Here is a 27,210-nt window from a genome sequence, read left to right on the forward strand (position 1 = left end):
CCTCAATATATTCCGCCACTAGGGATCCCCTAGCAGGGTTCATACTTAACATGTGTTTTAAAATTCACCACTTGCACGCGCTGAAGGAAGACTTGAGGGAACAATTCGAAGAAGTGTGAGGTTGCTCAGCGATGCTAGGGATGTTCTGCGAGATAAGCACTTCTTTAACTCCCTTAAAGCACTGTTGGTGAACAGTCTCTCTGCGATAGAGGTATTTTTGCATGATGCTCCTTGCGGCACTAAACCAAGTTCACAGGTGGATGCTTAACACGCTTCTGCATGTGCTCTACTGATTTCATGCCTGGAATATTGATTGTATTCTTACCCCCACCTTCCAAAATATATTTATCTTCTTTGAAGGACATCGTGAACACAGAGGCCGGATTTGTACCGTGTTTGAGGCTATAAAATAATGTGCTTTACACTGTTATTGATGCAAATTACCTGCCTGAGCCTATACATTTAACCGCAAGACCTCAAGAGCAGTCAACAAGAACAATATTACTTGATGTAGGTTTTCATGAATGTTACTGTGCCCATTTACATTTGCTCTTTGAAGGAAGCTGGGATTCTGTGGCATTAACAACCCAACTTTTTGCCAGATTTCTGATACACCTTGATTTGATGTGCCCTGGGTCCCTGCCAATCAGGTTCCCAGGGCCTCTGTTCTTTCCCAACGGTACCCTTGTACCCCCAATTGGCACCTCTCTGGCCACATGTAAGTCCCTTTTAAAAAGTACCATGGATACTAAGGGCACTGTCGCCAGGGAAGGCCTCTAAGGGCTGCAGCACATATTGGGCCACCCTTAGAAGTCCTGTACCTTTACACACACACATACTGCCATTGCAGGCTGCGTGTGTTGGAGCAGAAAAAAGTGGAGAGCCGACGTGGCACAGACACCCCTCTAGCTGGGTAAACTATACCACTGGTGAGGGTACAGATGCATGAGGACAGTACCCCCTACAGCGTCTAAGTTCCTTCTTAGACATTGTAAGTGCAGTAAAGCCATAAAAAAGTATGTGATGCTCGGAGTTTGTCATTACGAACTCCACAGCACCATAATGGCTTTACTGAATTCTGGGAAGTTTGGTATAAAACATCTCAGCATAATAAACCCACCCTGATGCCAGTGTGGGATTTATTATAGAATGCACTTAGAGGGCATCTTAGAGATGCCCCCTGAAAAACAACCAGCCTCTGGTGGGTTCCCCGACTGGTAAGCACCAGCCTGCCACCACAAGACATGTTTCTGGACCCCTAGGGTAGGAGCCTTCGCTCCCTGGGCCCAGAAACGAAGCCTTTCCTGGACAGAGGTGGTCATACCTTCCTGGGTCAGGAAGAGCCATCTGTGGCAGGGGAGCTTCAAAAGCCTGGCAGCCTTTGTAATGCGACCCCCAGCCTCTCCTGCTGTCAGGAGCAGGCCCCCTTTCTGTCTCCCTTCCTGTTCGGCGGGAAAAATTAGAACAGCCCAGGAGGTGTGCCCACCTTTGCCAACTTCACTCCTCAGGTGGCGGAGGCGAGGGGAAGCCCTCTCTTAAGTGCCTGCCATCCCAATCAGGGTTAGGGATTGTGCTGAATCCCCCACATGGGGTGAGCACACCAAGGGTGTAGTCACCCTAAGGTCAGAACCCCATTGGCTACTGACCTCGAGACCCCTAACACACCCCCTAAATACAGTATTTATGGGTAGCCCTGAACCAAGAAGACAGAGTCCCACAACCTAAGAAGAAGAAAAGAAGACGCCCAGCAAAGGAGACTGCAGAGAAGAACTGACTTGGCCCCAGCCCTACCGGCCTGTCTGCAGTTTCCAGAGATCCTCCACCAAAAGTCCCCTTGTCCTGTAGCCAGCGACCTCCAGAACCCCTGGGAGGATGGACTGCCTTCAACAAAGACCGGATCTCCTGTGAACAGCAGCTCTGTTCAAAAGAAACTCCCAAGACAGACTCTGAGCCTGCTGATGACAAAGATAACCGATGCCTGGAACCACCACTGCACCCGACTCCTACAGCCCGAATCCGAGTGGCCCACCAGTCCTTGCCAGGTCCTCCAGCGCTCGAGAGGCCAAGTCCACCGTAAGTTGACCCCTCCAGGATTCCCCGACATCGCCTGCAGCCTCTGCATGAAGACCCCCTCAACGAGCGGCCCAGTAAAGTGAAATCCGACCTCAAAATGCATCCCTGCATCCAGCCGCCCTGCGTCCTGGAGAAGAGAACCAGGGGAGCACCTTCGTACCTGAGCCCTTCAACTTACCTGCCAAGCTGTTGGTTCCTCCCCGAACTCTTCCTGGACCAAGCTTGCAGCCAAAAATCCAAAACCGGCAACTCACATTAAAAACAACAGGACACCTGACGCCAAAACAGCACCCTGCACCCGGCCGCCACTGTGCCGCTGTGGGTGCAACTTGTGTGCTAAACCGGATCCCTCTATGCCCTAGCCTAACACCAGGAGCTTTGCTCCAACATCCTTGTGGCCTGCTCATCAGCAGCCACCAACCGGAGGCCTCCTTTCCCCAATTGGATAACATTGGGCCGCAGCACTCTGCACCCAGCTACCCTAGTGCTGCTGAGGGTGCTTTGATAGTGCATACTTCACCTTGGGTGAATGCTGGTTCTAATCCCTCAAACCGAACTCCCACAACCAAGTACTTACCTGTAAACCGATAACTCCATTTCCTCCCATAGGATTACATTGAGTGCTTTTTTTGGGAAATTGTTCTAAGTTTGGAGTTGGTTTGCTTGGAACTCTAAGAAACTGAAAATATCCAAAAACAGTTTAACTTACTTTTTCTCTAGGAAATGTCCCGGTGTGATATCTAGGCACATCACACGGAGTGGAAAAAATAATACAAAAAGTACTCTAAACTGTAATCAAAAGTTATCTAACAGTATTTCAACTGTATTCAAAGTATTTACAAACATGTAACATAGTCATTTTCATTCAGCTTGCTTGTATTGTTCAACCTGGCTTGAAAAGTACCATGTACACTTGCTCGTGCCAGGCTTGCTTGGTTCTAGAAATAAAAGAATTTAATATTATTTTTATACAAACAAATTGGTCTGAGTTCAGTCTCTGAGTGTGTGACATCATTTGCTGATTGCGTGTGTACAATAAATGCTTAAAACTACCCTCTGATAAAGCCTTACTGCTCGCCCACACAAAAACAAATAGAGAGTAAGGTGCTATCTACTTTTACCTCTGCCTACCTTTGCGGTTCCACTGGACTCTGTGCACACTATACCTTGCTATTCAATAGCATATACAGAGTCAGCTTCCTACACTCTTTTCTTCTCCGTGTGAATTATTAACTACCTGTAGCAATGCCTCTGGTCAAAATAGGGAATTCACCAGTCCTTTCTCACACTCATTACACCACTTTCGCCTTCCTCTTGTAGACATGTTTAACATTACATGTGTAATATGGGTAGGACCATTCCTCAGAACTTGGAACGGGCCTCCCCTATGAACCCTCACCTTCCCATATCAGCCCCCAGCACTGGCCCTCTGAAATGGGTACTCCCCCCATACCGGTCACAAATGCCCGCAATCTGGGAGTCATTATTGATGACTCGCTCAACCTTCACCAACAAGCGATAAAAACCGCTGCCACTTGTTTTGCCATCTTAAAGTGGCTAAAAAAGATATGCTGGATGCTACCGGAAAATTCTAAAAAAAACGTAGTCAATGCTTTAGTGACATCAAGGCTCGACTACGGTAATGTCTTGTACCTGGGGGCAAATAAGGCCACTGTCCACAGACTATAGACTGTACAGAATGCAGCAGCACGACTGTTATGTAAAATTCCATTCTCTACACCTACCACCAAATATATCAGGAAACTTCATTGGTTAAAGGTTGAGAACAGAGTCAAATTCAAAGTGTTATGTTTTATGCATAGAATTTCCACTAACACTGCCCCTAAATACCTGCAGAACCTGGTGCGTCCCTAACGCCCCACCAGGACTCTGCGGTCCTCCACGGCCAATCATTTTGTAATTCCAAAATTCAAACTGGCGCGCATGGGTGGCAAGTCCTTCTCAGTTCTTGGACCATCTCTCTGGAACTCAATGCCACCGACATTGAGAACAGAGCTGAACTACGTGAAATTCAGGAAAGCCATAAAAACCTGGCTATTTAATATCTAGCATGCCATAGCTTATCATATCGGGATCTGATGCGCCGGGAAACCCTTTGTTGGGTAGCTGTGCGCCCTATAAATGAAATAAATAATAATAATGATAATAATATCAGCACACTCAGGACAGAGGACAGTCCGGCCACCCTATAAAGTGCCCTTCGCAGTAAGTGCCGTCTGCTGCCCTCAACAGACGCAGGTTCTTATTTGATTAAGGAGGATCTATCATTCGTCAAATGACACTTATTGCACACTCAAGTATTACTAGGACATGAAAAATGATTTGATAACTGTGCGCATGGTGACAACAGGAAAGGACAGGCAAAAAAGTGATATCAAGTAATTGACAGGCTTAGTATTACAAACTCTTCTTTCACCCAGAATATCTAAAGACTCAACCGGTCTTGCGTCATCTCACTCAACAATCACAGCTCTCACTCTGTGCTTACGTCGGTCCTACAATCCTTATACGCACCTGGAAAGGTGTGTGCCACTTGTTCGAAGTGGGGGTCGGCAGCGCTCCACTGCTTGTACAGGGCGGCCAGGCTGACGTCCAGCTGGAAGTAATCACGTAGGACCTCCTGATCTTTCTTGAGACCCTCGCCTCCTCCAAAGAACTTTTCTTCTGGCTCCTCTTTGAGAATGGGGGCTGTTTCTGTCTCTTCTTCTTTTACTCTGGTGTGGCAGGGGGTCTCAATTTTTATCTCACTCGCGTCTGGGACAGTCTTTGCTGTGGTTTTTGGCTGCTTCCTTTTCCTTGCAGATTTTACACAAGTCAACACTGGCTTCTCTTCATTGTTGGCCTTTTCATCATTGTTGTAAAGCCTGTACCAGATGTGGTCATCTCTTTGGGTAAGGGTCCACACGCGGCCAGCCAAAACACCAGTCCAGTGTCCGGGATGGACTTCAGACCACCTAGCAGTGCAGACAAATAAGAACACTGATTTTTTTTAAATTTGACTTTTCCCAAAAAACAATCTGACCATCCATACAATCAACATGAAAAAACTGAACAGTTGCAATAAAGCTTTCTGTTTAAAACCCCCTGTAAAGAAATGCCTCTTTTTGTACGGTCACCCCCAAGTTTTCGGACTGATGATGCAGTTTTTTTCGCCTCCTAGAGTCTAACCAGGCCTTAGTGCCTGTGCCCTTACCCATAAACCAGTATGTGTAATTGGCTCATACCCAATTGGCTAAATTAACTTACCTGTAAGTCCCTTATAAAGGGTACCCAGGGCATGTAGGTTCGATGGCGCCCCCAGCGATTGCAGCACTGCTTATGCCACCTCGGGTGTGGCACGAGTAAACCAAGACTCCCAGCCCGCCATTTGCAGGCCGGAAGAGTAGTTTAAACTGCAAGCCTGACTTTGATGCTTAACGTAATGGCACAGCCAGACGTCCCGGTGGTATATGGGTAGGTCGCCCCTATGATGGGCCTATCGAGTCCTAAGGCAGGGTGCAACATGTAATTTTACACGTTCTGTCCAGGATAAACATCTAATGGAGCGGCTACGCTACTGAAAGCCCACCGGCTTACCACAACAAAAGATCAAACCGGCACATCCTAGGACCAGCGCCTGGGAGAAGAGAAAGTAGTGTACGAAAGTAGGGGCTGCCTCATACTTTTAAGGATATATGGGGCCCCAGATCACACATTTGAGCTGGAGTACCCGCACCTAGAACTAGTCGAGTGCCCGCACAGGGGACGGTGCAAAGACAGGATGCAGCCATGGGGCATGCCTGGTCAATGATACACTGAAATATAGGTCTCCTTTACTCCCTCTTCCCCCAATGGACATGTTACATAAACAGATGCGGAACAGAGGGTGACTGAAATGTGTAACGGACAAATCCCAAAACCTCTGCATCTTTGGTTCATAACATCATAGACGTAATATTTTCTTTGCCTAACAAATAAAATACAAGTATTTTGATAAGCAATAATAATAATGATATCGCTATTATTAAGCTTTCACAATATATTGTTTCTACAACAGTAGGATCACCCTGATGTGGTCAAATAAATCCAATGATCTTGTCATAAATGCCACAAACATGTGAAATAAACTTTTCTTTGATGTTTTAATTACAGGTTCAACCAAATTCATTGTATAAAATTACTCCAACTATCCTAATTTTTCAAATTTTGGTCAGAGCAGTTCAACATTCAAACCACTATCTTTGATTCCTCGTGTAAATAATTCAAAAGTGTTACAAATGATTTCAGTCCCCAACTTAGCACCAGGAGATAGTTGACACAGAAATAGAAAAATAACTAGAGGATATTAAGTGCTATAAAAATTGAATCAGGACCCTTCTTCAGAGATAAGACATCAAATTACAACCATTCAAGAGGAAGCATTGCAGACTGGCTGGTTTAGAAACAGTTCGACTTCCTTAGTAAGTAGGACCCCCCCACACTTGTTATATCCAAACTCACAAAGTGCTCCAAAGGTGCACAAAACTCAGACAACTCACCAGAGAGGCCCATTATTGCAGGGTGTGTGTGTCTAATGGAAGCACTTTCCTAATATGTAGACTTTTTTCAAAAATCTTTTGAAGCAAATACCTGAGCATACATTAGGGACTTCATGGATTGTATAAATAAGATTGACAGTATACAGTTTGATCCTAATACAGACGTTTCAATGAGTTTTGATATTTGAGACCTATATACCAATACCGCATAAGAGGCTTTGGAACTTAAAGAAGATGTTCTTCACAAAAGAGAAGATGTAAAAGATATCTCCACTGCTGAAATTACTATCATTATGCCTTAAGAAGGTGTCTTTTAAATCAGATGTTTATCCTGATAAAAGGAGTAGCAACGGATTGCAGCTTTGCCAGAGAAAGTCGCCATACATCCAATCTACACAAGTCTTATTTTGAGGACAAATGTATCTATAATATCGTCAATCCTTCCAAGGATCAGCTTCATCTTGGCACATATACAAAGTAAGCATGAGCGAATTTTGCGGATCTCGCGTTCGCGAATTTTGCGGATTTGCGGATTCGCAATCCGCAAAATCCGCGAATTCCCGCGAATTTGCGGATTTTTTTTTTTTTGTGTTCGCCCGTGTTTCTGCCAGTTCGCGAGGGTTTTGTACACTTTCGCAAATTGCGAACTTACCTGTCGGGTCGCAAGTTTCGCGAACTTGTTGTTTCTACGTGTCCAGCCTGTTTGGGACACTCTTCTTCATCACTGCCACTCTCTGTCACCACTGCCACTCTCTGACTACTCATGCCACCCTCTGGCCCACCCATGCCACCCTCTGTTTCATCACCACACCCTCTGGTTGTCCAGTGTACATTATTTTCGGCAAAGCAAAGCACACCTTCCCTGCCTCAAGTGACCTGAATTAATTTGGGGCTGATTCATGTGTCACAGAATATTTTTTTAGCTGGCACCTGCTTCCTTAGTGCGCCCTGATTAGTGATCTTTTGCACTTGCTAAGTGCTTTCATTGTTGCAAAATTAGTTACAACACCTGCCCTGCCCCAACTGACAATAATGAATTAGGGGCTGATTAATGGATTTTAACTTCCAGCCTGGCTCCTGCTTGTCTCCCTTAGCTGTAATTCAGGACCTTTGTGGCATATGTGTAACTATTCTGAGGTTCAGAGCAGGGTCACATAATAGTTTCAACTGGCAACTGAACTCTGGAGGGGCCCCTCAGGAAGCACTCCAGGAAATGGCTACTAATGATGAGCCTGAACTTTTGAACCTGGTAAGTAGTTACTTTCAGTTTTGCTAAGATCGTATTTCTGCAATTTTGCACTTATTCGCGGGGCGCGAACTCACGCGAACAGTGCGAGCAGTGCGAGCAAAATCCGCTGCTCGCGGATTTGCGGATTTTGCGGGAAATTCGCAAATCTCGCGGATTGCGGATTTCCCGAAAATCCGCAAAATCCGCGAGCGGAACGGATTTTCCGCCCACGCCTAATACAAAGATGATGTGCTTTTAATCTGGAGAGGCTCCGTCAATTCCCTAGAAAAATTCCAGATGTGGCTGAAGAGTGAATTCCTAGATCTAAAGCTTACAATCAATTTAGAAAAATCTCTACTTCATTTTTAGATCTATGGATTTAAAATCACCATGGTTCCCTTATTCCCAGTCTATACACTAAACCAATAGACAGGAACACCTTATTGCATTTTATCAGTTGTTATCCAAACACACTCAAAAAACATCTACCTTATGGACAATTTCTCCATTTTCGGAGAAATTGTACCATGAGGAATGAATACTTTGAGAGTTCAGAGACTCCCGGGGCCGACATCTGCGTAGAAGGGGAGAAGGGGGCGCACCGGCCCTCGCCCGAGTCTCCTGATCTGAATAATAAAGGGAGGCAGACCATGCAGTCTCTCTCTCTGATGCTATCCCCCGAGGCCCAGCAGCACATTTCCTGGTGAGGGGGGCATGCAGCCCCCCTCCAAAAGGACCTCATCCTCCAGTGCCCAATACATTCTTAAATGGGGAGGGGGGCAAGTAACCCCCCTTTGTGGGGTGATATCGGCCCCAGAGACCCTATTCCCTGGGGCCTGGCCAATGTCTAAAGGGTGCCACAAGGCCCTCAATTCCCGAACAGGGTTCAGCTCCAGGGGCCCAATGCATTGGTCCCCATCCTTTTAAGAAAACGTGGAAGGGGGCCCACAGTCCCAGTCCTTTGCTAAATTTGCCCCTGAGGACCCCATCCCCGGGGCCTACCAAAAAAAGGGTTGGTGCCCACCCCAGGGCACCCACCATATTATGAGTGGGGGCCCGTAGGGAGAGCACAGAGGCCCACGGGCCCCCAAGGCCCACGGGGCCCAAGCCAGCTCCCCGCCTCTAGATAGAGCTGGCATTGCTCCCGCTCGCAGGAAGCAGCTAAAAATGTTGCTCCCTGCGAGCAAGAACAATTTTTTTTATCTGGAAGTAGATGAAAGGTCCGCTCCTAGCAGGTGGGAGAATTTTTCAAGCTCTCGGCCACTGGGAGCGGACTTAGTGGTTGCTCCCGCTTGGTGGAAATTTTGTAATTGCTCCCGCCAAGCGAAAACAAACACGTTTCTCTGCCTCCACCAGAGCTGGATGGGAAACTGCTATGATCCTGGGGTAGGCCCCCCGGGACATAGCATATGAGCCGGCACTGGGGGATGGGGTCACCAGGGCCTATAATGGCTAATGGAGGGTGGGGGGGCATGCAGCTGGACCCCGAGAGATGTTATATGTTATTAAAATTTGTAAAGCGCGGCTGCTACCCTTAGGTGTCCTGGCACTGAGTACTGTCCAAATGGTTCATTCCAAGTGCGGTGTCTATGCTGTAAAGAGCCAGGCTTTCAAATCCCTTCTAAAAGAAAGGAGCCCAGTTGCATTTCTAGGGTGAAACGGAAGGTTATTCCAGGCCTTAGAGGTGGAGGTAATGAAACTCCTACCACCCCATGAGGCCCTTTTAACTAAAGGAATGCCCACTTGTTTTGCTATCAACGAGCACAGAGTTCTACTAGGGATGTACCATTGGGATCGTTGTTTCAAAATTTCAGGGCCATTACCATTTAATGCCTTGAAAACTGTACAGAGGGCCTTAAACTTGGCACGCTGTTTGACAGGGAGCCAGTGAAGCTGTCTTAGTTCCCTCTTAACTGAGACAAACCTCGGTGTGCCCGTCAGTAGCCTGGCTGCTGCGTTCTGCAGTACTTGGGAGTTTGTTCAAGAGTCTCCTTTGTATGTTCAGATAGAGGCTGTTACAATAGTCCAAGCGTTCCATAATAGGTGGTGTAACTGTAAATGTAAAATGTAAATTGATACTTGTATAGCGCACTACTCACCCGCAAGGGTCTCAAGGCGCTTGTACGAATACCGCTGTGGAACCCATCCTGGCTTTCCCTGTGAGGTGTCCACTCCTGGGCACCCCCAAGGTGGAGGCCAGACATCCTTAGAGTTGTGGGGGCCGTTGTGGAGATTAAGCAAGCTATTGCCCAGAGTTGCAGAGTGGGACTCTATGATTGGAATAGGCACCGAGGCGAGAATTATCAGGTCCGTGGAATTTTGAGCCCAAGACCCACCGAGGCGGGGAATTGAGCCCTGGTCCCGGGCTAGACCTCTGCATCAGGGTCTGCCGCTCTAATCATTGAGCCACACTTCTCCACTGTCCTCAAGCTATCTTCAGAAAGAAGAAACTTCTTTTCCTCAGAGTTCTGAGGACAAAGTAACATGAAGAGACCACCCTGTTGATCTGGTCTTCAAACGTATGTTTTTTATCAACAGTCACCCCCAAGTTCTTCACCTTTTCAACTGGTTCTGGAATCTTTCCCAATTCACTGGGCCACCATTCTGGCGTCCAAATATTAATATTATTCCCGAAGATGATAACTTCGGTTTTCCTGGGGTTCAATCTTAAACAATTGGAGGTCATCCAACCCAAGATGCCTTTCGTTCAGATCGCATCTCTGGGGCCAAAATTGGCCTGGGGAGGGGGCCGCTTCCCCCTCCACATTGCTTATATGGCCAGGCCCTGAAATCGGCCCCAGAAGTGGGGTTGAGTGAGCCTCTCACACTTTTTTTAAAGGCCAGGCCACGGGAGATGGGGTCCCCGGGACCAAAATCAGCCTACGGAGGAGAGCCACGTATGCCTCCCTCCCCCCAAATCTATAAATATTGTTTCCGCCGGGATCTGGCACACACAAGGGCATTAAAAAAAGACAAGCAAGGGAGACTATGCTTTTAAACAAAAAAATATTTTGCCACTGATCATCCACAAATTTACGGCAAAATAAAAAAAAAATCCTACCCTGGCTCCTGTGATTTTTTGGGCGTTTTTCTTCAGAATCAGGCGGAGTCTCAAGATGGCTGCCACCACTTCATGGTTGAAGTTGTGGCAGCCAATCATGGCATTGCTGTTGGCAGATGGGGTGGCAGAGTCACTGCGATGGATCCAGGTCTCAAGACATACATAAATTGTTTTTCTTTAATATCTCCAAAACTACTTAACAGATTTACACCAAATTACAAAAAGCATTCTTTCTGGACCAAGATCTAGCTTTCTGCCAAATTCGGTGTAATTCCATTCAGTGGTTCAGGCTGTAGTCCTGTCTAAAATCCCTATGGATAATTGGTTAGGGAAAAAGAGTTTTGGGATCACCCTTTTTCTCGCTTGAAGAATCATCTCAAAACTTTCAAGACATCAGCTGAAGTGAGTGGCAAACTAGTTATGAAAATTTCGTGAAAGTTCGTCAAACAACAAACAAAAGTTATTGACATAAAGCAGGATGCAGCTCGTCCGCGCTCCGAGTCCCCGTAGGCCTTCATGCTTCTTTAGGTCGAGGTAATATCCGGTCTGCCGAAGGCAGAACCGGAAGTACCGAGATTTAATGACTCTTACTAGTACGATTTGTCCCGCCTCTGTTTTTGCCTCTCTCCCATTGGCTGGCTTCCTAAACGGAGGCCAGCCATTGGAAGAGAGAGCTGTCCCTCCGAATAGGCTCCGTCCTTTTCGGATTTGGAGGTGTGTTCGGTGTTCTTCTTTCCACTTTTAGGCCACGCCCATTCTGAGAACACCGAACACGCCCCCAAATACGAAAAATTTCTGAAGCTTGAGGCCGCCATTTTCCTGCTGGTAAAGTTGAGGTAGGCTGCTCTTTCCTCGTTCTCTCCGTCTTTTTTCCTGCCCCCTCCCGCTGTCCGTATTTTTTTGTTCCTGTTGTATCCCGCCCCCCTCCCGCTGTCCGTGTTTTTGTATCCCGCCCCCCTTTGTTGTTGTGAGAACCAGCTCCGATGTTCGGACTTGTTGTCAGGGTCACGAGTGTCCTTCCATTTGGTGTTCTATGCTACTTTCAGATGCATTTCCTCTAGTAGACACATTACCAAGAGGGGCGCTTGTTTGTCAAATGACGTGTTTGCCTACGCGCTGTTTGGGAGAGGGAAGATGGCGGACAGGGAGGGCGAACCGGATCTGGGAGCCAAAGATGACAACAAGAGGAGGATGCCACCGGAGTTGGTGCAGCATCTACGGAAAACCCTACGAGGCTTGGAGACCCGGCTGCGGGAGCAAGCAGCATGCGAGGCAGCCACAGTGTCATACTGCAAGCATTTCTGCCAGGTGAGAGGGGCGGGAGGCTAGGAGAGAGACAGAACCGCGCTGCTGCTGGAGGGGGGCGGTGCGGCTGCAGTCTGTCGTTGCTCCCGCTGGGCCTTTGTGTTTTCTGCGCAAAGAATCGCCTGCATCTGTAACAGCGGGTGGTGCTGGATGGATTCTAACTAGCTCTGTTTGTAGCTAGTTGTTGGCCCTGCAGGGGAGTGATGCCCGTGCTTGTTGGATGTAAACAACATGATGATCAAGTGTACCCAGGGCTGCTGTTCATGTTTAATCTAAATATCTAGGCTCGGAGAATTCACACAAAATCCCCTTTTCCACAAGGATAACATAACTCGTTCCGCGAGCAAGTGATGAGTGAAGATTGTATGTGTTGGTGCATTTTAGGCTGACGTGTTTTATTCCTTGCACTGTCATTAGCAAGCTGCGCAGCCGAGTACTCCAGCGTTCTAACAGCAGTTGACTCTGCCACAGCCTGGAGATCCTGTCTCGGCCTGCCGTTGCCAGGGGTAGTGCACTGTACCGGGCCTGGGCAGGTGTACGGAGCCGGGGGCCGGCTTAGCTGCTGGGACCGGGCAGGGCGGCACAGTGGGCATGCTGGGTCTGTGCTGTGGGCCGAAGCTCGGCCCCGGGGGCCAGGCCTCGTGGTCCCCGCCTCCCGGATCTCGGCTTCCCCGCCCTCCCTGTGTTGTTCTTCCTGCTGCTCTGTGACTGCGGCCCAGAGGAAACAGAACTAGCGGCTCTCGGGCCATGAGTGGCCCCCCGGGACCCCCTTTGCTGCAGCTGCGGGACGTGTCCCTGCAGGACCCCCTGCGGGACTACGAGCTCTTCCAGAGGGTGGGCAGCGGCACCTACGGGGATGTCTTCAAGGTATGAGGGCAGGGCACACTATTGTGGTGTGGGTCGGAGGGAGTGAGCATCTTCTGGAGAGTGGAGGCGAAGGCATCAGGGACAGGGTGAGAGAAACGTCCCGCCACACACTGAGGGGTGAGGGATCGCGAGTCGTGACGTATGGCATCCCATGGAGGAGTGAGAAGAGGGAGGCTACCCTTGGAGGGTGACAGGGAGGAACTTGTCGCCGCCACGCTGTGCAGCGAATGTGAAGAGGGCATTGCTGGGAGGGGCTTGCCAGCTATCGATGGATGTTGTGGTCGTGCTAGGGTGTAGAAAGGGCTAGTGATACTCGTCAACTCGTCTTGGTGTGGTGAGTGTCTGTGTCACCCTCTTTTTTGAGGATACTAAGTCTGCAAAAAGATCATCACGCTTACAGATATGTCAGTAAGGTCAATCTCTTTGCCAACTTGCATCACACAGAAATCGGGTTTTCCTTCATTTACTTTATTGGGATCACCCTCTTAAATATAGGGTTTTACCGTAATACAGAGGCATCGGGTTTGGGAAGAGAGCGTGTCATTTGAGAGGTAAGCGAGACAACGAAATGTAGAAATGGGTTTGGGAAAAGGGGTGTGAGGCAGGACATCTAGACACCCTCAGTGAAGCATAAGGACAATAAGGTTAATCAAAGCATCCTGAAATTCCGAAGCATCATGAGAAGGGAAGGGGATGGGGGATTGAGGGCTGTGTTTACTCTGCAGAGTTGGCAAGGTCTCAGCTCAATACTAAGCTGCTTCCACGACTCGGTAAGAAAGGCTGTTCGCATGTAAACCCCTTTTTTAGGTCGAGGTAATATCCAGTATGCCAAAGCCATTTTTTTGCTTACATTTTCACTTTTTGTGTTTGCTTTCTATGTTTCCCTGTGTCCTGTGAGCTGTTTGTCCCGACTGATGTGTCCTGTGTGCTGTTTGTCCCGTCCGATTATCCAATATATCACAAAGGAAGGGGCCCCCTGAGTAGGATATGAGGCAGATCAGCAGGGGAAATAATCAGAATAAGCGAAGAAAAAGATAGATCTGCCCCGTTTTTAATCAATAATAGGCTCTTCAAGAGTCCAGTTTTTTTCAATAGTCACCCATTTAGCGCTCACCAAAGTATCAGTGCCACATTAGATTCAGACAAGAACACATTCAAATTTATAAAAAAATATATCATTTTTATTTTTATTTACTTCATGTTTTAGAGTGCATATAGACATTCATTTATTCAAACATTTCAATATAACAAGATAAAAAACACCCCATCAACAACCAGTCTTCCTGCATTCAAACTCAAACACATTCATCAATCACTAACAAACATTCTCATACATAATTCATTCATTCAACTCAGACAGGAATTAAGGAATAATGCTCTGAGAACATCCTGAACATGTCCTCTCAGCCATAGGCCGGAGATCGGTGATTAAAGGTTCAGGGCAAGTTGTTTCAACGCCGACGCGCGTTTCGGTGCCAGGCCCGTAGACTGGCCGCACCTTCGTCAGGGCAAAAGAAAGGGAAGGAGAGGGGGTAGTAGGTAACAGTATCACAAATGCTTCTGATATCCAGGCACTCTGTAGAAAAAACACATATTTGAATATTGTGTTTCGCCCCCATTCCATAAACAATTTAAAAAGATAATCATTTACTATCCTCATATTTTTTCTCTCAATAACGGGGCAGATCTGTCCCGTCCGATTAGTCAGCGTCACCATCCCATCGCGTATGGACCCCTTTTCCCGGTGTGTCCGTGTCCGCCAATATTTGTTTTGTCTTCCCATGAGGATCATCTCGCTTTCTCCGTGATGCAAGGACCGGCAGGTAAGCCATATTGTTTTTTTGGCTTACATTCTCTCTTTTTTTGTGTTTGTTTTCTGTGTTTCCCTGTGTCCTGTGAGCTGTTTGTCCAGTCCGATTTGTCAACGTCACCATCCCGTAGTGTATGGCCCCCTTTTCCTGGTGTGCCCTTGAGCTCCGTTTGCAGTAGTGGCCGTCCCGCTTTCTCCGTGATGCAAGGACCGGCAGGTAAGCCATTTTGTATTTTTTGATTACATTTTCTCTTTTTGTGTTTGCTTTCTATGTTTCCCTGTGTCCTGTGAGCTGTATGTCCCGTCCGATGTGTCCTGTGTGCTGTTTGTCCCGTCCGATTTGACAACGTCACCATTCCGTCATGTATGGCCCCCTTTTCTCGGTGTGCCCGTGTCCTGTGAGCTCCGTTTGCAGTAGTGGCCGTCCCGCTTTCTCCGTGATGCAAGGACCGGCAGGTAAGCCATTTTGTATTTTTTGCTTACATTTTCTCTTTTTGTGTTTGCTTTCTATGTTTCCCTGGAGCTGTTTATCCCGTCGTGTATGGACCCCTTTTCCCGGTGTGCCCGTGTCCTGTGAGCTCTGTTTGCAGTTGTGGCTGTCCGGCTTTCTCCGTGGTGCAAGGACCAGCAGGTAAGCCATTTTGTATTTTTTTGCTTAGATTCTCTCTTTTTGTGTTTGCTTTCTGTGTTGATTTCTCTCTTCCCCACACCACTCTCTTCCCCCACACCACTCTCTTCCCCTACACCACTCTCTTCCCCCACACCACTCTCTTCCCCCACACCTCTCACTACGTCACTCTCTCTCTCCCTAACTCTCTCACTAACACTCTCACTAACACTCTCACTACATCTCTATCTGTCACTACGACACTATCGCTCACTACCTCACTATCACTCACTATACTACACTCTCTCACTAACTCTCTAACTCACTACAACTCTCTCTTTCTCACAGCAACACAATATCACTACAACAGTAACTATCTCTCACTCTAACACACTACTCAAAATTCACTCTCTCTATCTCACTACCTCTCTATCACAACATCACTCTATCTATTTCTATCTCACTCTCACTACCTCACTATATCACCACACACTCTCAAAAAATAACATCACTCTCTCACTACCTCACAACTTCACTCTCTCTTTCTAAATTACTAATTCACTCCGTCTCACTACCTCACTCTCAAATACACTAAGTCACTTACACTCTCTCACTACCTCACTATCTCACTACATCACTCTGTTTCTATCTTAATACCTCACATCACACCCACACCACTCTCTTCCCCCACACCACTCTCTTCCCCCACACCACTCTTCCCTCACACCACTCTCTTCCCCCGCACCACTCTCTTCCCCCACACCTCTTACTGCGTCACTCTCTCTCTCCCTAACTCTCTCACTAACACTCTCACTAACACTCTCACTACATCTCTATCTGTCACTACCTCACTATCTCTTACTACCTCACTATCACTCACTATACTACACTCTCTCACTAACTCTCTAACTCACTACTCAACTCTCTCTCTCAGCAACACAATATCACTACAACAGTAACTATCTCTCACTCTAACACACTACTCAAAACTCACTCTCTCTCTATCTCACTACCTCTCTATCACTACATCACTCTATTAATTTTGATCTCACTCTCACTACCTTACAACTTCACTCTCTCTTTCTAAATTACTAATTCACTCTATCTCACTACCTCACTCTCAAATACACTAAGTCACTTACACTCTCTCTTTCACTACCTCACTATCTCACTACATCACTCTGTTTCTATCTTAATACCTCGCAACATCACTAACACTCACTATTTCACTCTCTCTTTCAATACATCAATCTTAAACTTTCTCACTACCTCACAACATCACTCTCCATCACTACCTCACTCTCTATCTACCTCACTCTCTCACTACATCACTCACTCTCTATTTCAATACCTCTCTATCTCGCTACCTCACTCTCTCTCTGCTAATGCAATATGTCTGATGCAATATGTAACACATATGCAAACACTTAAGCTATTGACAATAGAAATGACAATAACATTTACTTAGGGATAAAAAAAATAATAATAATAATAAGCAATGCCAATAGCTCTACCTATAATATTGCAGAGACCATTGCATTGTAAATGCTTGTTTTGTCTTTATTTGCTGCTCTGACCCATAGCTGACTCGCCTGATATTTGACTCCAGAGGTCCCTGGGGTCTGGGGATTGGGCGATTGCAGCCCGGGGACGCAGCCCCTCGGCGGATGAGGCGACTTGCTCTACTCTCACTTTGGCAACCCGACTGCAGGTGAGAGCGTGGTGTGCAGAGGTGAGACCACCTGCTGATGAGCCTCGCAGGTGAATGGGGCGCTGCCTGTGGCTCCCCTGAAGTTTCCTGGCCTGCCGTCTTGTGCAGACTCACAGCAGCGCCTGGGCCTTTTGCTGCACCATGTTCCCGAGTGCATGGACAGAGGACCAGACAGTCTGCTGACACACGGCAGCGACTGATCCTGGAGGCTGCCTGCTGGCGGTGAGAGTTGGGAATTGTGCAGATGAACAGGACGCTGCCTGTAAAATTCCTGGCCAGAGTCTCAGTTTCCTGGCCCACCAACCTGTGCTGACTTGCGGTGGCAGCTGGAGCTACTGCTGCACTGCGTTCCTGGGTGCATGGACGTAGTGCTGGCCACAGAGTGCTGGTCTGCCGCTGTGCTAGACCCTCCCGGCTTGCCCAGGGCCCCCTGCTTGTAGCCTATGCTTACGGCCCCAAAGAGTGAAGGAGCTGGCAATTGAGTGCCTGGTGGCTGCCGGCGCCCATGGACATGTTTGCCATGTGGTAAGGCCCTCGCCTCCAATGGTCGGATCAATACACAGCCCCAGTGTGCAGAACTGCAACATCGGCCGCATTCCATTGTAGGGTGAGTGCATGCTGAGATGGCCTGCTGCATATTGCCTGAGGTCCCTTAGTTGCTCGATGCCCCGCCTAGGATGGTGTGAGTTCTGCGCAGTCTGGAAAGTGTGAAAAAGAGACGCCCAAAGCCTTGACGATGAAGTGCACTTGGATGATGCCCTCCTTGCCCGAAACTCGCTGTGCCCCGGGGGGGTTTCCAGATGGGGAATAGACCCTGAGCCCCTACTTTCTCACACTCCATTGATTGAGACTGGTTTCTGGGGGAATTCCTGGCTTTCCCCCACTCCCCCATCTGCTGCCCTAGTCGTAGTGGGTCCCCATGGGTCCATGGGTCCCTGCAGCTCCATCCTTCATGCCCAGAGAACGCTTGTACCCACGATAATATGCTGAGAGGCAAATCTTCCAAGGACTGCTCTTGGTTTCTTTTTGCTCTAAGTCCTCCTCACAGGCTCTTGAAGCTGCTGCAGCCCAACCGACCACCCATGAATACAAGGCCCAGTTCCTAAATGACATTAAGCAAAAAAGGGCTCCCTAAAAAATGACTTTAAATGTTGCATTCAGCACTTTCGTAGAAACATTACGGAAGTGGGCACATGCATGGATGACCTTGAGGGCACAATGGATTCTCGCACGGAGGATCAGGAAATGCTTATGCGCCATGTTCTTGCCCTGGAGGATCAACAGATCGAACTCCAAGCTAAACAGGAGGATTTGGAGAATCACAGCTGCAGAAACAATCTCTGAATTCGGGGTGTTCCCCGCAGAGGGCGATGATATTATGACAGTTACCAAAGACCTTTTTCTAACTATCCGCGGATGAAACAGGGGCTCAGCAGTTGAGCCTGGACCATGCTCATCGCTTTGTGGCCATGTCAAGCCGGCCAGACACCACCCCGCACATCCTAACAAGGGACTTCAGGCCAGTCACACAAACTCAGGGAAATGGGCCTCAAATATCAATTGACACCCCCTTTTGGCCTGTTCTTCTAGTTGAATGGTTAAACAGCGGTTGGTATGCTCACTCACTGAAGCCAAGCACCCACTGGGCTTGCCGGAGGGGTCTCCGTATCGAGAGTCATCACTCGCACCCCCAGAGAAGGGGAACGGATGGTGCCCAATGTGGAACATGGTTGACAGACAAGCCAGGGGTTGCCTGGGGGAGACGAGAGCCCTCCGGGTGGCGGAAGACAATTTAATATCCCATCAACAAAATATGAAGCAGGAATTTTCTCAGCACTCTGGCTCGAACACTTGACTGTTCCTTGAGTGGGCTGCACCAGCTCTACCATGACCACCTGAACATATTATCTTGTTAACCTCTTTTGTTTTTTCTTGCAGGGCTGTGGTCTCGGGCTGGACTTTTCTTTTTTGTATTGCCCTTTGTGGTGTTCTGCACTGTAACTCTGGCGTAAACACATAGACATAGACTGCAATATTGATTGCTTTTCTTTACCTCTCTGGCCTCTCCCCCCAATTGAGTCACTTCTCCACCTGTGGAAACACTTCTCTGTATCCTGAGGGAATCCCTCATCAGTCCGATGGTGGAGGGTCTCACCATGTTGGGCCCAGTTGGCTTGTTAGTTTTCTCTTGGTTTGTGATCTGTAACGCCCGCTGATCTAGGACTATTGCTTCCCTTGTTTCTGCCTGCGTACTCTGGTGGGTTTTTGACTGTATCCGTACTAATGCATCTCCCTTTCTCCTCTCTTTTATTAGACAGACATGGGGACCCTGACTAAACCCAAACTCATCTCCCTCAATTTGAATGGGCTTTCTTCTCTCAGTAAGAGGAAAAAGGTTTGTTGATACCTCCTCCACCATGGCCCAGACATAATCGTCCTACAGAAGACCCATCTACTCCAGGAGGACTGCCCTCGTATTTCCCACCCTACGTGCCCCTCCTAATATTGGGCACATTTGGATAACAATCCTCTAGGGGTGGGCATCCTTCTTAAGCGAGGATTTGTTACCAAGTTGCCACATGTTTTCAGAGACCCCAAGAGGGCAATTCCCGATGGTGATAAAGGCAAGGGAGCAATACTCTGTCCTTTCTGAATTTGCTTGGCCCTAACCAGGACCAAGACTCCTTTCTCCATAGGATTCTTAAGGACCAACTCAGTCTGTCCCAGGGAGAGGTGGTATAGGGGGGTGGATTTCAACGTGGTGTGAGAGCCAATGCTTGATAGGAGTTCCACTCATTTTCAAGGCATAGTAGCCATGTCGGCTCAACTTAAGAGGGAAACTTCTGACTTACGCCTAGTGGATGCCTGGTGCTACTTGCACCTCGATGCCCAGGCTTATTCTTTTATTCACATGTACTCCCGCATTGACTACGAGTCCCTGACGCATTCCCTCTTGCGCAACCTGGAAACAGCACTGATTTTTCAGAATTTCTATCTCGCACCATGCACACATAGAGCTGACCTGCCCTCCCTGGTGGGAACCCCAGAAGCCCCATGAATAGCAACTCCCACCTCAGCTGTTGCACGATCCAGTGGATAGGGCTGCTATCAAGACTGTGATCCAAGAATATTTCATCTCAACGCTCTACCTGACATCCGTCCTCATATGCTGTGGGATGGATTTAAAGCAATATAATTTCTTCCATAGCGATAGCACGGGCATATGTAGCACACCTCTTCGAAAGCAAAGTCCCGGAAGAGATTAAGACCCTGGAGTGACTAGATAAGCACAACCCCTCTAGCCCTAACAAACTACAGCTTGTGATACTATGAGGGCAACTGTGTGCACATAGGGTCAATAAAGCTGAATGCTCTCTTTTGGCCCTCAAACAAAAAACTATGACGAAGGCGACAAGGTTGGCACCCTGCTGGCACAACAGTTTTTGCCACCACTGTGCTCCTCGTATTGCCGAACTGCGCACAGCAGACTCGGGCTTTGCGGTAAGGGAATCGGATAAACAGGAAGCCGTTCAATGCTACGACCGGTCCATCTATGCGAGAGTGAAGGATGATCCCGCAATCATTCATGCACATCCCTGGGACTGACTGTGGATACCCTTAAAACCACACCTCACCCAGGACATGGAGACGCCCTTCACAGAGGCAGAACTTAAAAAAGCAGCCGGAGATATGTCGGTGGGGAAGACCTCGGGTCTGGATGGACTGCCGGTTTCCTTTTTTAAGACCTCATTTTCCTCCCTGAAGGACCACTTGTATGAGCTTTTCAATTTCTTTACCCACACTAACAGCTTGCACCTACAATGTCGGTGTTAGACATTTGCCTCATCCCTAAGCCCGGAAAGAGCCCTACTCACTGCCAGACTATAGCTCTATTATACACTGACGCTAAGCTGTATACTAAAATGTTGCCCAAATACATTGAGCCTCTTTTACCAGGGCTAATCAACCCTGACCAGATGGGCTTTATACAACATCACCAGGGCCAGTTAACACCAGACGCCTTGTCCACTTAATAGCAAAGGCCCACATACACAACATCCCTGCCCAGACATGGACCCGTGCTTACTGGCCCACCTATTGTAGGGTTGTTTAGGAAGATCTGAAACAGTGGAAACCCTTGCACATTTCCTGGCTGGGCCGGATAAGAGGACTACTTTACCCCACTTACTCTACCTGTTTCAGGCCTTCAATCAATCAATCAATCAATCAATCAATCAATCAATGCATTTGTATAGCGCGCTACTCACCCGGAGGGTTTCAAGGCGCTTGGGGAGGGGGGGGGGGGTCCGCTACTGCTCGAACAGCCAGGTCTTGAGCTGCTTCCTGAAGGCGAGGTGGTCCTGGGTCATGCGGAGGTGGGTCGGGAGGGAGTTCCAGGTCTTGGCGGCGAGGTAGGAGAAGGACCGTCGTCCCCCTGTGGTGGCTCTTCGGATGCGGGGGACGGCGGCGAGGGCGTGGCTGGTCGATCGAAGCTGGCGTTTGGGAGCGTAGATGTTGAGGCGGCTGTTGAGGTATCCTGGGCCTTGGTTGTGTAGGGCTTTGTGTGCGTGGGTTAGGAGACGGAAGGTGATTCTCTTGTTGACTGGGAGCCAGTGCAGGTCTCTCAGGTGTCCGGAGATGTGGTTGCGACGGGGGATGTCCAGGATGAGTCGTGCTGAGGCATTCTGGATCCGTTGGAGTCTCTTCTGGAGTTTGGCGGTGGTTCCGGCGTAGAGGGAGTCCAGTCGGCTGGTGACGAGGGCCTGGGTGACCGTCTTCCTGGTCTCGGTGGGGATCCACTGGAAGATCTTGCGTAGCATGCGTAAGATGTTGAAGCACGACAAGGAGACGGCGTTGACTTGTCTGGTCATGGAGAGGGAGGAGTCCAGGATGAAGCCCAGGTTGCGTGCGTGGTCTGTTGGTTTGGGTGCGCTGCCTAGTGCGGGGGGCCACCAGGAGTCGTCCCAGGCGGAAGGTGAGGATCCCAGGATGAGGACTTCCGTCTTGCCCGAGTTCAGTTTCAGGCGGCTGTTCTTCATCCATTCGGCTACCTCTTTCATCCCTTCGTGTAGGTTGGCTCTGGCGGTGGCGGGGTCGTTGGTGAGGGAGAGGATCAGCTGGGTGTCGTCGGCGTAGGAGATGATGTTGAGGTTGTGCTGGCGTGCGATGGTGCGAGGGGACTCATGTAGATGTTGAAGAGGGTTGGGCTGAGTGAAGAGCCTTGAGGAACGCCGCAGATGACTTCGGTGGCTTCTGATCTGAACGGGGGGAGGCGAACTCTCTGTGTCCTTCCGGCGAGGAAGGAGATGGTCCACTCCAGGGCCTTCTCCTGGATTCCGATGTTGCTGAGGCGCTGTACAAGGGTACGGTGGCAGACAGTGTCGAAGGCCGCGGAGAGGTCTAGGAGGATGAGTGCCGCTGTTTCTCCGTTGTCGAGCAGAGCTCGGATGTCATCGGTGGCAGCGATCAGGGCGGTCTCAGTGCTGTGGTTGGCCCGGAAGCCAGACTGTGAGAGGTCGAGGGATCCGTTTGTCTCGAGGAAGGCGGCCAGCTGCTTGTTGACGGTCTTCTCGATGACTTTTGCAGGAAACGGGAGCAGCGAGATGGGGCGGTAGTTCTTGAGGTCAGTGGGGTCGGCTGATGGCTTCTTTAGTAGAGCGCTGAGTTCGGCGTGCTTCCAGTTCTCCGGGAAGGTGGCGTCGTCGAAGGAGGTGTTGATGATGACCCGCAGGTGGGGTGCGATGACAGCGTCGGCCTTGTTGAAGACGTGGTGAGGGCAGGGGTCGGTCGGAGATCCGGAGTGGATGGAGTTCATCGTGCGGACGGTGTCTTTGGTGCGGATCGGGGTCCAGGCGCGGAGGATGGTGGTGGGGAGCGGTGGTTCCGTTGTGGCGTGCGCCGGTTGAGGGCTGAAGCTGTTGTGTATGTCCGCGATCTTGTTGTGGAAGTAGGAGGCGAGGGAGTTGCAGAGGTCTTGCGATGGGGTGATGTTGTTGTTTCCGGCGTTGGGGTTGGAGAGCTCTTTAACGATGTTGAAGAGTTCCTTGCTGTTGTGTGCGTTGTTATCCAGTCGTTCCTTGAATGCAGTTTTCTTGGTAGTGTGGATCAGTTGGTGGTGTTTTCGGGTGGCGAGCTTGAGGGCAGTCATGTTGTCCGGTGTTGGGTCTTTGCGCCAGGCTTTCTCAAGGGCTCTGCAGTTCTTCTTCGAGTTCTTGAGTTCGTTGGTGAACCATGGGGCTTTCTTGCTGCCGGGTCTGTTGGGCGGGGTCCTCAGGGGGGCGAGGTCGTCTGCGCAGTCGCTGATCCACTTCGTGAGGTTGGTGGCCGCTTGGCTGGGGTTCGTAGTGCTGGTGGGTGGGTTCTTGTTCAGGGAGGATGCGAGCTGGTCGGCTGTGATCTTGTTCCAGCTTCTGCGTGCTACCTGTTGCTGTTGGATCGTGGTCCTTTTGAAGCTGAAGTGGACGCAGCTGTGGTCCGTCCAGTGGAGTCCGGTGGCGTGGCTGAATGCGATGTCCTTGCTGGAGGAGAAGACGGGGTCGAGTGTGTGTCCGGCGTAGTGGGTGGAGGTGGTCACCAGTTGCTTGAGTCCGAGGTTAGCGAGGTTGTCCAGCAGGGTGGTGGTGCTGCGGTCGTTGATGTTCTCCAGGTGGAAGTTGAGGTCCCCGAGGAGGATGTAGTCAGCGGAGGGGAGGGCGTACGGGCTGACGAAGTCGGCGATGTCTTCGCTGAATTGTGTGCATGGTCCCGGGGGTCTGTAGATGAGCGTGCCTCTGAGGGTGGTCTTGGGGTTGATGTGGATCAGGCCTTCCTGATCTCTATTCCGGCGGAAGATATCTGCCGACTACAGCAAGATCTCCGTACCTTCATATGGAACCGGAAGCAGCACCACATCTCCATCACCATACTTATGCTGGCTAGAAACTGTGGGGGTCTGGTGTGTACCAATCCTCTTGACTACTATTGCGCAGCTTATTTGCGTCTATTTCTGAGTAGGTTGTCAGAGAAAGCAAAAAGCATTGGTTCTATTTGGATTGAGCGGTGGCCCACAGGCCTCTCTGGCACCTGGTCTGGTCGTCAAAGGGCCATTGTCTCCTAATTGCTTACCACGTGACCCCTACTGGAACAGTGCTTGAGATCTGGGACAGGGTGGCAGTGGAGTACGGCTTGACCTTGTTCCGCTCCCCGAATACCCCTATCGTGCATAACCCAGACTTTACACCAGGACTGAGTCCGTGTTCCTTCCCCGCTTGGGGGAGAGGTAAGTGTAGGGTACTTCAGGACCTCTTCCAGGGGTAGCAGATTAAGCCATTCGAGCAATGCAAGTCTGACTTCAGTATACCTGATACACTTAGGTACAAATATTACCAGCTTCAACATTAGGCGCTTCGACACCCCCAGTGTCGAAGGGGCAATGTGGCCACTCATACACTTTGAGAAATGAGTCTGCCAATTTGAGGGCTCAAGGGTCTTATCTCCAAGACCTATAGGTCTTACAACAGTATCACCTCCTAGCTCACCACCCATATCAGGCAAAATTTATTTTGATGGGAAAAAGAATGCAAGATCATCGCACTGAAAGTAAGATGATGAGATAAATCAAAGCACTCAGGAGCCATAAAAAAAATAGACCACCTTAAAAAGGCCATGGGGCAAAATGGAAGAGGAGGCCTGTAGGGATGCTACGAAAAAGACTTTTTTAGAATTCAATGACTCCGAATAACATCACAGTTGACTTTCAAATCTGGGGACCAGTTACGCCTCCAACTTCTTTAACCTTATCTTGTCTGTGATTGTAGCTGTTTGAGCTCAGGCGTAACCCATCTTTTGGAGTGCTTGCAGTAGATTGGTACCGCAGGTTTGGAGATACCTTAATGGGACATAACAGTTGAGTTACTGAAAAAAGTTATCATAAACCACTTTCTCATGTTCATTCTGGAAAGAAAAACTACAGTCATCACTGCCACGGCGGGGACTTGCACACGTTTAGTCGTTTAAACATTCTGAGGTGAGTACTTATAAATAGACATCAGATGATGATCTGACCAGGTTGGGGGAAATTAAAAATGTGTCATTGTACTCCTTAACAGCACAAAAACGAGCCAGGGCTGCTGCCTGTTACGTGGGTCAGAGGTGTGCATTCTGACTAAGCCCTAAAAGGGAAAGATTGTGTGCTAATTTTATAAAGTTGGAATTGTTGTAGGCTTCAGTGTGAAAATTAAAACTGCCCAGGATTGTAATCAGGGATGTAGATAGAGCTAATTGTAACCCAGGTTCAGTTAATTTATCCGTCCATTCTATCTGGGAGTGCCTACAGTTGGAGGGGGAACATACATGTTATACACAATGGTATCAGGGCGAATCCAGGAGAGAGTGACAAACTGATGAAGAGTTGGTTGGTTTGGAAATTAGCCAATCCATTCCCTGGCTTGCCGCACTTATTATTATGCAGAATGCAACAGCTGGCGCGAACAATCAGGGTTAGATGTTTCAGTTAGCTATAACACTGTGACAAAGAGTAAGTCCAAGTCATAGTTCCTATGCGTGTTGTACATGTCCCAACAATGTTTGGGGAGACAGCCTGCATAAGGAGTCCACGCTAAAACGTAGAATAGTCATCACTAGTATTTACAAGAGTATGGGGACATGGTTTTAAGTCAATTCCTAGTCCTGGGATTTTCTTGACAAAGTAAGCAGTGACGTGAGTAGCACCTCCTAACAGCTTCAAAGTTCCTGCGAGTTGTAAGAACCCCCCTGGGTGGGAAGAGATGAAAAGCATTGTTTATACAGACTGCAGTTTGGAGTAGATGGGGTTGCCTTTGGCGTGACATGGGAGCACCCAAACAGCAGCCTCTGCCTTTAAGGAGGAGCCTATGGCCTTGTACATGGGGGAAAGTACTAGAAAAATACTAGAATACGATCCTACGCTACTACCAACATGGCCGCAGGTACTAAAAACTGAAGGAGGGCTCCAAGTACCAGCTAAGGTTGTGCCATGCCCTGGTTAAAAAATATCTTACCTAGTCAGGGCTGCAGCCTCACCAAAACCAGAGAGGGCAGGAGAATGTGCGGCGCTGATCACAATACTCCACAACTAACTGCTTGCAAACCATGCAACATTTCACCATTACACTCTCTAGTTTCTTTTGCACAAGCACCGGTGACAATCTTACGTTTTCATCTCTTCTTCACTTGGCGGCTGATTTGGAGTTTGGCGTAGAGAGCACGCCATTGCAGCGGAGACGCTCTTTGCCAAATTCTAAATCAGGCCCTAAGTGCCGAAGAGAGGAAAACTTCAGAATGTCACAGGTGCATGCGCAAAACTGAAGATCCCCCCATCAGTGGAGGAGCCTACCCCATCTCCGTCACGGATACATTCCTCTGACGGAGTAAGGCACGTCTGAGATTCAACCAATGGCCCAGTTTAGAGTGGGCGGTCGAATGGCCACTTTTTACTATCCTTTACCACCGCCGTTAAAAGCCTGGGGGTAAGGGAGAACAAAAACATTTAAATGGCCACCACAGGACAATCCTTACATGGTGTGAGGGTCATTCATTTTTGTTTTTTCAAAAACAAAATCCAGCTGTTTTGGGATAAGAGGTCTTGGGCTGCTTGTGTGCCTGTTCAGGGAGGACCTGGCCTGGCCTGGCAGTTCGGCTGGACGGTTCCCAATGGGGCAGGGTCAAGGCTGATTTGCATATGGCTTAGTCCAAACCGAGGAGACGTGGTGAACAAAATAAGGATGGACTGGGATACATCCTGAGTGATTACCAGAGGCTGAAATGGATTCAATCCTTCCATCCATCACTGTTTTGCATATTTGTTTGAGGCCCATATAATGTGCACCTCCACCCCAATGTATTAGCAAAGTCTGTGACCTCTTGTTACAGGGATGTCCTCTTCACTGCACTGAAGGCATGTAGAGGCCGGCCATGTAGATCCCTGTAGTGTGATAGATTATGGACCACAAGGTTCGTCTCCTCATTGAAGTTGCCCTTCATCTTGCGTGTGG

The 27,210-nt window shown here is 48.8% G+C and overlaps 1 protein-coding gene across 1 annotated transcript in view; it reads right to left on the bottom strand.

Annotated features, from left to right (window-relative positions):
• OGG1 (8-oxoguanine DNA glycosylase) overlaps positions 1–27,210 on the bottom strand; it is an 84,017-nt gene that overhangs the window by 24,288 nt on the left and 32,519 nt on the right. Inside the window, exon 3 of the mRNA XM_086936891.1 lies at positions 4,609–5,048. Coding sequence (XP_086793017.1) covers positions 4,609–5,048 — 440 coding nt within the window. The remainder of the gene's footprint in view (positions 1–4,608; positions 5,049–27,210) is intronic.

This window comes from Lissotriton vulgaris, chromosome 9 (assembly GCF_964263255.1).
Source record: "Lissotriton vulgaris chromosome 9, aLisVul1.2, whole genome shotgun sequence".
Classification (NCBI taxonomy): domain Eukaryota; kingdom Metazoa; phylum Chordata; class Amphibia; order Caudata; family Salamandridae; genus Lissotriton; species Lissotriton vulgaris.